Here is a 9,850-nt window from a genome sequence, read left to right on the forward strand (position 1 = left end):
TTTCGTTTTATTGAGAAATAACAACTATTAGATAACCTTTTTTAACCTCCCGACGAGATTATTTATATTTATGTCCATTTGTATTATTTACTTTGAAATTATGAGTGAAAGATTATGTGCAAGTGACAATGCGATTTTGAGTTTTATTTTCAATCCTAATCTACCTTTGGAAGACGTAGCCGCGACTTGTGGTGTGGAATTAAAAGGTAAGAAGCTATTTTATATTTATATTTTGTGGTTTATAAACACATTTTAGATGAAGAGATTCTGTCCGAAAACGAAGAAATCACTAAAAAAATTGAGCTGGAGGCAATTCAGTTAGCCGAACAAGGAGATTTATCGAAAGCTTTCGATATTATATCTCGAGCAATAGAAATAGCGCCGAAAAAACCGTCTCTATACAGCAACAGAGCTCATATTTTACAATATATGGGTAAATGTGAAGGTGTGTTTAAATCAAAAAATTTTTTTCTTGATATACAAATTCCGCTACACTTTTGAAACTTGTATATCATACTTACTTCAATTTTCTTCTCTGATAAAACAAGTTTTCAACCTGTACATTAAACAGATGTTTTGAATCTACAATCAGTTTTATTTGCTGATTTTTTATAAATAATTAAAAAGGGGATTCCAAAAAACTAAACTAAAACTTTGTTTTATAAGCATTTTTCCATTTTAACACGTTTTCGAGTATTATATTTTGTTCTCTCATTTTGAAACAGGTCGAAGGTTATATTTGGTTGTATAATAAAAATTTAAATTTGTTGTGCGTTTGACATTAGTGATCGAGAATTATCGATAGTGATAAAATCGATATTATCGATAATTCATTATTGAAGATCTTTTTGGAAATTATTAGGTTTGCTCTTGGTAGCTGCACTGGAACTGTTCTGAACCGGACCATTGCAGTCAGTTCTTAAGTGTATAAAATTAGTTTGATCGGATACAAAGAACGATATAACTCATAACTCATCAATCATGCTTCTCATTAGAATTAATAGTAGACAGCCATTTGAGGGGAATAAATGATTTTTAAAATTCATTCATTAACCATAGATAAATATAACGGGACGGAAAAGATCATATCATTGAATACGATCCGTTTACTCGATCAGTTTATCAGCAATGAACGTAATCCGTTAGATTCCGAACATTCAGATCAGAATCGGATTAGTTCGATCATAGTCCCGAAATGTCAATATGTCAAGTGTATTCCTTAGTTCTAATGAAGTTCAAAAAACTTTCCATACTCTAAAAAAATATTGTCAACTCGAAAACTCCGATAAAATACTTCAAACTTTAAAAACTGGGAAAGGAATTATTAAATTAAGGTTAAAATAGGTTGAGTCACATAATCAACACAAAAACTATCGATAGTTCTCGTATAGTTTCACAATAAACATATCAACATTGGAAAAAAAAATTCTAAATAAATCGAATAAAAAAAATATAATACAGTTGTGTATTTTTTGCAAATAACTATTCAAATTTAATATTATGTAATAATACGTATATTGTTTTTTAAAAAAATGTTCAGCTGCTATGGACGATGTAAATATAGCTATAAAACATTGTACTGATAAACACAGGAAGACCAGAAGTTTGGCCCACTGTCAACGAGGGATATTATACAAGAAATTGGGCGAAAACGAATTAGCTAAAACCGATTTTGAAGTAGCTGCAGAACTCGGTAATAAATTCGCTAAAAAACAAGTAGGTATATTGTGTGATTAAAATATTAGTATTTCACAAAACAAGAGAATTTCACATAAGTATGAATTTTGTGTTAGAAAGTTTCTGTTTCTTTATTCTTATTTTTGTTATTGGCATTTCATTTCACACAAAATGATTTGAAACAAATTGGATTGAAATGAATGAATAGGAATCGATTTTTTAATCGACAATCACGACTGATTGAGACGTTGGCAATAACTTTTATAACACTACCCTTTTGCCGGGCAGAAGTAGCAATCAACTGGTGGTTATTAATTGTATTGTTTACATATTCTCCTTTTGCTAGGAAGAATAGGAATAGCAGTAAATTTAACTGTATGGTATAAGGTGAGAACGAACTCTTTGTGTGTTAGGTCAACTATAAGGTCATCGACGATTTCAATAACTCATCGGTAGATATAAGTGAGGTTATGTTTATTAGTGAAAATAATTTTCTTAGATTGATTTTTTCATATTTGTATGTACTCGTTGAAAAAATTAATTTTAGCTATAACGATACCTCTTCGGTAATTTAATTATTTTATATTTGTATTTTCGAGATTATTATTCACTCAAAGTAGTTCACAACATGGATTTTTGTATATTTTTCCAGCTTGTAGAATTGAATCCGTATGCGGCACTGTGTAACCAAATGCTGAGACAAGTAATGGATAAATTGCAATAAATAATTTGTTCAAGTATATTTTAATTATATTTTTAATTGTACACCATATTTTAAATCATATAATATTAAATGCAATAAACTGTCATCAATACTTTCATTATAACTATGTAATAAATAGATTAATCTCACAATTAATAGGATGATCCAAATAATGAATGTTGAAATTAAAATATGCAAAAGAAAAATATTAAAATTTATCCTTTTTACACTGGATTATCCTGTAGATCCTTTCCTTATCAATTAAATTAAAAATGGGATAGTGTCTGAACAACTTGAGTAGAATTCTGAAATAAATAGCACCAAAACTTTATATAAATAAAATAAATAAGGGAATCTATAGCAAAGTTAGCTCAAGCAGAGCGGGATTTTCTAATTTGACTTGGGCCCATAAGCGCAAACTCCCAGGGGGTGCATGGCTGAGAAAAAAATATCTAGATATCTAAATACAAAGCCATAACTCGAGTTCATGTTTATGGGTCTGAAATTGACTTGATATTTAATACATATAATTGCTAAAAGTATTTCAAGGTGGCATTTTGTTAAAACCAGAATCTAGTAAATTCATCAATCGTATCATGGAGTGGTGTTCCGGCAAATAATATATAAGCTTGTCATATATTTTTAATTAAGTTTTTCAAGAAAGTAACTTTAATTATACTAAGGGGGACAAAGATATTAAGTTTAGGGACGCCAAATGCTAAATCCGGCTCTGAGCTTAAGCTTATATTTTAGGATTTATTCAAGCATTTTTTTACCCACTTTCACTATGGTTGGTGCATATTAGGGTGCTTTTTTTCTGTCCCATCAGAAAGTTTGGGCTCTTAATAAGTCATCTACCGAAGGGTGTGAAGATTTCCTCTTAAAAAAAACACAGAAAACTTCGATTTTTTATTTTTATAGCTGATTGGCATTTCATAGCATCCCTAACCTAACCATGGACGGGTTTGTTTTAGAATTGAATTCTCTACAAAAGTGTCCAAACTGTAACTCGAACCGGTGAGGAAGCACAGGCCTCTAAACTTGACATTAATATTAAGGGCTCAAACTTTCAGGGAACTTTTTTTAGGTACTTGCAACAAAATTTTAAATGTTGGAAAAATAAATGTAAATACAAGATCTGCAGATAAAAGTTGGAGTAATCGGAAAATCGTTAAAGGAAAACAAAGTTTGTCATAAGGGCCTAAATTACAAGTTAACTATGTTACTACCACGCTATGTGTACCTCAGGGTAGTGTACTAGGCCCTGGAATACAATAAAATTGCAAAGTTTGCTGATTCCGGCTAACGGAAAATACATCAAAGAAGCTAACGTGAAATTACAAACATCCATAGACCTGATTAATACTTGGACTGATAGATGACATATAAAGTTGATGAAAAATAAATGTGTTCGTTAAGCTTATGAACAAAGAACCAAAATATCCTAGTAACAAGAAACACCGCTAAAAATCCTTATATTAAAAACGCAAAGTATGTGAGAATGACACTTGATACTAGACTTCAGAACAGAACTCTAAATTGTCCATAGACAACAAACCGTTTCTCTATAAACAGATATTTGAACATCATTGATGCACCTTGGTACTGCCTTGATCTCCATAGAAACTCTTGACCAGGACAATTGATACTACAACATAAGAATTTTGAGGTTATTTAATGATAATGTCCATTTAGTGAGAAGGCTCAATAGGATCAAGCCGTTCGAGTTAGTGAGTGAACTAATGTGCAGTTTATTTTGAAAAAATTAGTTTTAGGATAATTTTACTGTGGTGGAGTACTATCTGACACCATTTTTGAAAATTTGTTGCTTTCGTTTCACATCTGAAAACTGGAATATTCTATTTTTTCCATTATATAGACTTTAAACCCCAATAACGCTTGAGTAAATCCCAATTATTTACTATAAAACTCATTTTTATATATAAAATGTCGTTCTACATTACCTTTTTGATACCTAAATGTTGCTAAAATACATTCATACATCATAAAAATGTTCACGATACTTAATGATATGTCATAAAGTGTGCAAATGAACTTACCTTTTGGAAGACATCAAGAAAACAAACTAATTAATCACTTGAATTGGTATACTAGGAAAATAATTTCTGTTTGGAAGAATATCTTGGATTCGTTGTACTAGTAAACAATTAAATTTTCATTTGAACACCCTTTATTTATATAAGAAAAAAAAATGGTAACAAAAAGGCACCATAGAACGATTATTCCAATAATTTAAGTATAAAAATAAATGTTATTTTATTCTTAATGAAATTTCATTTTTACAAAATATACCAATAAAATTAAAAAAAACATAAAAATTTTTGTTAATATCAACTTGATGTAATCAATATATTTGTATAAATGAAAATTACAGCCAAAATTCACCCCATCACAATCACGATACATAAATGTTTTTTAATTTTAATAAACCCGAAAGATAAATAAATTCATATCTTTGAAATATTTCTTGTATATTTATTTATAGGGAAATATTGTTATAAGTACCAGTCATAATTAAAGATGGCAAGTACCATAAAAATAATAATTGGATTCAAAGCTTTGAAATGATTTTTTATTGCCAATTGCAGTGGTTAAATCTGCAGTACTTGAATGTAGAGGATCTCCTACTACACCATCATCATCTTCGGCATCCGAAAGTGTTTATTCATTCTATATCCAAAAACGATATTCGTTAGAAAATGGAAAGTCAAAAAGAAAAGACCCCGCTGAATCCTTAAGGAAATTGGGTTTCGGGTAGTTTTTGCTGAAACTTGGCACAATAATAGTTCAAAGTAAGCTAATTAACAGTCTCAATGGCACAAAACCTTAAAACCCCTTCAAAACTAACCCTGAAGTGTTCGAAAGTACCGTGGGAGGAGAGGAATTGGTTTTGGCCAATTGTTCTGAAACTAATTTTTTTTAGAATCGTTTTATGCAGATTACAGTTTGGGAACACTGATTATGAAATTATTAGATACAAAAATAAAAACAGATTTCAACTTGAGAGAACCAAGATGTTATGGTACAAAAAGTGCTCAATCCTTAAGGAAATTGCATTTCGGTCAATTTTTCTGAAAATTGGCACAATAATAGTTTGAAGCAAGCTCAAAACTAGTCTTGACATATCCGAGGATACCCTGGAAGGAAGCAATATGTTCAAGACAAGATTTCAAGAGATGAAGACAGTTTTCAATTTCGTCAAAGACTACTTGAACCAGGATCGATATGAATCAGACAAACCTAACCTATGGCCGAACCTGGGTAGTTTTGACGGAGTTTTGGGGCTTTGATCAAAAACCAATTTCCATAAGGATGGAGTGGGGTATTTTATAGTAAATTTTGTCATAACATTTATGGGAAACAATATTGATGATATTCCTTAGGAAAGCTACCATCAAGGATAGTTAGATGATACCACCAAAAGGAAATTTTTGTAATTTTGTTGTTAAATATATGGTAAACAATATTGAAAACATACAAAATGGTCATTTACAAGAAACTGGATTTAAGAGACGCAGAGTCATTATCATCATAATCTGTATATTGGAATGGCGACTTATCTTAGAACCCAAATATAAAAATTTAAATAACACTGATTCCTATTGGTACGAGTCCAAGAGGGATTGAAAGTTTTGAGGGTGAACTATGTTCTGAAGTAGGTATGATGATTGATCGTGTTTGAAATATATAAAACGCTCTCCACCTATCAGATAAATATCAAAAAACAGAAAATTTCATAGAATTTGTGTTCGTTTCATTGGGATGTTAGTTACATTACTTCCTACTAAACCATCTAAAATTATAACACTACACTTAACATATACGAAGAAAAAAAATTATTAAAATCCTTTTTGCTAGGGCTAAAAAATACATTATTTAAATATAACAGCCCGGAGTTAAACTTGAACTAACAGAAAAGTACGCAAAGGATCTATTTGAACTATTTTTATGATTATTGATAAAATCAACACGTCCTTTTATTATTGACCTATTTTAAACGATTCAATTCATTACAAAAACAGCTCAAATTGTCGTTAAGGAAATGCTTCTACCGCAAAGTGTGCACAAATATTTTAAAACTTCTTCTCTATATTATTCCTAGGATTCAACGTCCTCCTGATCTATTATTTCAAAATCTTTTCCCGTACTAGATTTTTGACTCGATTCACTTTCGCTTTCGGATCCGTTGTTTTCCACATTTTTATCTGGCCTGGAAAACAAAAACATGAATATTTCTCAATACATTATTAGTGCTAGTATAGCTGTTTAGTACATGCAATACCGAAACAAATTTAACTCACTCAGTTACATCTGCAACCCCTGAATGCAGAGGTTCTTCTACTACATTGTCATCTTTCTTATCATCATCTTCTGCATCTGAATCTTTATCTTTCTTTTTTTTCTTAGATTTTTTATCACTTTTGCTTTGATTGCCTTTGTATTCATACTAAAAGAAGAAAATCGTAAATAAGTTTGTTGAGAATTTTAAATTTTTTTGACCTTACAGTATAGAGAGGCCAAAATGAGGCAAAAAATCCAACATCTTCTGTCAAATTGGGTAGTATCCAGAGATGGTGTTTTCCCATTGTTAAAATCCATATCAAACAGAATATTATTAGTCGAATAACAGCCAAAACGATAATGGATACTAAAAATCCGGCTGCAGCAATACTAAGATAGTAAACTCCCAATCTATGATAGGAAACATTTTAAAACAAAAGATAATTAATTACAAATCGTTTTTATATACAGAAAAGTAAAATATTTTTAGCAAGATAGTTAAAATAGTGTTTACCTGACAGATGGGGGCCATAATGGGAATAAGCATACTCCAATAGCACCCAGTACTAAAAGAGTACCAATTATCCAATAATGAAAAGGGATTGGATCATAAATCCACACATATGCATCCAAATTATCCTCAAATCTCTGATCAAAATGCATTTCCAGTTTGATTTTCTTCTTTCTTTTTTCTTTATCAGGCTAAAAAAAGCAAATAAAAAAATGATATGTTTTATTTATTGTAGTTTTATTAACCTTTTGTTCTTTACTGCCTTCAACGACACTGCTTTCTGCATCAGTCACCTTATCTTTTTCCTTTTTCTTTTCATCGTCGCACGATTCACCGTTTTTTTTATCTTTCTCCTCTTTCTTCTCCTTTTTCTTTCCTTTTTTTCCCTTCAGCTCTTGTTCATCAACTGGTACTTTACGTGCTCGATGGAAAAATTTATGAGTTAACATAACGTGGAGGTAATCACTGATATTTTCACGGGTTTTGAATAATGGATCTTCTCGCGTTGCAAACGGGGATGTGAGCAAAGCATCAACTGCTCTGGCTCCTGAAATTATCGCAGTTGCATCATTGAAAAATCACAAGATGAGATTATTGACAAAAATATTAAAATTTTATAAAATGGGTAATTATGGAACAGATTATACTAATAAAATGTGCAAAAAAAGTAAATATGTTTCAAAGATTCTATTTTAAATCTCTTAAATCAAGTAATATATCTTTAGTATATTTGAGGCACAAATATTACCTGTGAAATATTCCACATTATGATTAGCAAATTTGGTTCTTTTAATCTGAACATTTTTTCTTATCCATTTAGCTACAGTAAATTCTTCTTTTGTTGGTTTATCATCTAGATCTTCTCCTGGATGAGCAAACTCCTAAATAGAGATGCAAATGTTGATAATTTGCAGAAAAATTACAAAATCTTTGTTAAATAAAAAAATTATTACATTATAAAATAAGTTTATGACCAATATCTTGTATATTCAAAAAAGAAAACAAGAAACAGCAAAAATTCAAGTTTTTATTGCCACCAATTATAAGATATTTGGTAAGTAATAATAAACCATTAAAACTTGGTTCCTTTATGTCATACAAATGTGGAAAGCTTCTGACACTGTCTATTAGTGTTCCATCCTGTAAAAAGCATTGCGTTTTTCTATTTTTTGATATGAATTAAAAATAAAACACCACGGCTGAAATCGACGCAATAACGCAAACAACCAAATAACAAGGATGTTGCAATACCAGAAATACAGACCGACCTGACGTATTTTGTGCTCATAACCACACAAATTTAAAAGTTGGCGATCTTAGTTTAATTTCAATTTACTACTTTTCTGCATAAACTACAAGTATCACATTAGTGTCTTTCAACTAGAAATTTTATTTGTTGGGGTACTGTTAATTTTTAATTTAATTTAATTTTTTAATATTTTAACATACATTTAACTGTTTGGAATATTAACATAAATAAAATGAATTATAATTGGACTAAATGTTTAAACAGTTACATCAAACAAATCTTTCTTAGTGTAGGAATAAGAAGTGACAGCATACAGAAATAACAGTCATGGTACAGTTATTTATTAAATGCCTGAATGATTGAGGGAAATATACAAAATACAACACCTTGTTTAAATACGGTCAATAATTTGAAACTAATTTATATACCGAATTTTTAAACATAACAGTTATTCATATAAATTTATAAATATAACGTATTTTGTTAATCATATTTACTTTTTGAATTAAGACACAAAGCAGAGTATTTACGTTAACAATATTATTACTGTACCAATTTCCAATTGAAAAAATTAAATTCACTTTTGGTATTCAAAATAGAATAATTTCCAATTATATAGAAAAAATTATACTTTTTTACTTTCGTAGATCTAAACATCTTTTACAATATGTTACCGTCACGTGTTTATTTAATTCGGAATGCACTTTAGTATTTATCATTTTAATAAACAACTCTAAATAAATCGTATATGAAATTACACTTATCAATAAATAATATTTTATTATTTAATACTTACATCTTTTCTCTTCTTGCCTCTCTTTTTCTCAGCCATTTTTATGTTATTATGACAAACGTGACGTACTCAGATGACACATCAATTATACTCTTCTCCTTTTCGATTAAGATGGCTGTAGTAGCTTCGAACTAACTAATTATTCAGGAATATTGATACATACGTCTTACGCTTGAAAGTAACCTTTTTTCTTGACAAAAATTATTAAAGATTCATTTTGAAGTAATTTTTGTCAGATATAAATCGCGCGTGCTAATGACATTTTACCCATTAGTGGTTTATGGTGCTAACACTTTTTTGTACGACCTTGAGATCTTTTAGCTTTTATTTCGCACAGGGGCGGATCCTGGAAAGCTGCTTCCACCTAAGTCTACCATCCAGACACAAAAAAAGATGATAAAAATAATAATCAAACGGAGCTCAAACTTGTTTATAAATAATAATTGTATGATAAATCAATTTTTATAACATATGATATTAATTATTCGACTTTTTTCCAGTCATAAATCGATACACAAATGAAAGAATTGATCACGTTTTTTGAATAATTACAATTTTTCATTTATTTAAATAAAACTGACACATTTTCATACTATTAGATGTCAATGAACAAAT

At 29.8% G+C, this 9,850-nt stretch overlaps 2 protein-coding genes across 4 annotated transcripts; one reads left to right on the forward strand and one right to left on the reverse strand.

The window, feature by feature from the left end:
* The first annotated feature begins 15 nt into the window (after positions 1–15).
* On the forward strand, positions 16–4,862 carry LOC130895514 (tetratricopeptide repeat protein 36 homolog). Of its 3 annotated transcripts, XM_057802853.1 has the most exons (5): positions 16–206; positions 257–445; positions 1,541–1,716; positions 2,024–2,064; positions 2,330–4,862. In XM_057802853.1, exons 1-4 carry the CDS (start codon positions 71–73, stop codon positions 2,030–2,032), a joined length of 510 nt encoding a protein of 169 aa, XP_057658836.1. In that variant the 5' UTR covers positions 16–70; the 3' UTR covers positions 2,033–2,064; positions 2,330–4,862. The 3 variants fall into 3 exon arrangements, with proteins under 3 accessions (XP_057658836.1, XP_057658835.1, XP_057658834.1); XM_057802852.1 differs by having other exon boundaries at positions 2,024–4,862; XM_057802851.1 differs by lacking the exon at positions 2,024–2,064.
* On the reverse strand, positions 3,005–9,600 carry LOC130895512 (translocation protein SEC62). Its single transcript, XM_057802850.1, has 7 exons — positions 9,239–9,600; positions 7,942–8,074; positions 7,439–7,740; positions 7,197–7,384; positions 6,907–7,093; positions 6,703–6,848; positions 3,005–6,611 (listed from the first exon to the last, which is right to left on the reverse strand). The coding sequence occupies exons 1-7, from the start codon at positions 9,272–9,274 to the stop codon at positions 6,500–6,502; spliced, it is 1,104 nt and encodes a 367-aa protein (XP_057658833.1). The 5' UTR covers positions 9,275–9,600; the 3' UTR covers positions 3,005–6,499.
* Positions 9,601–9,850: the final 250 nt, after the last annotated feature.

This window comes from Diorhabda carinulata, chromosome 6 (genome assembly GCF_026250575.1).
Source record: "Diorhabda carinulata isolate Delta chromosome 6, icDioCari1.1, whole genome shotgun sequence".
NCBI lineage: Eukaryota > Metazoa > Arthropoda > Insecta > Coleoptera > Chrysomelidae > Diorhabda > Diorhabda carinulata.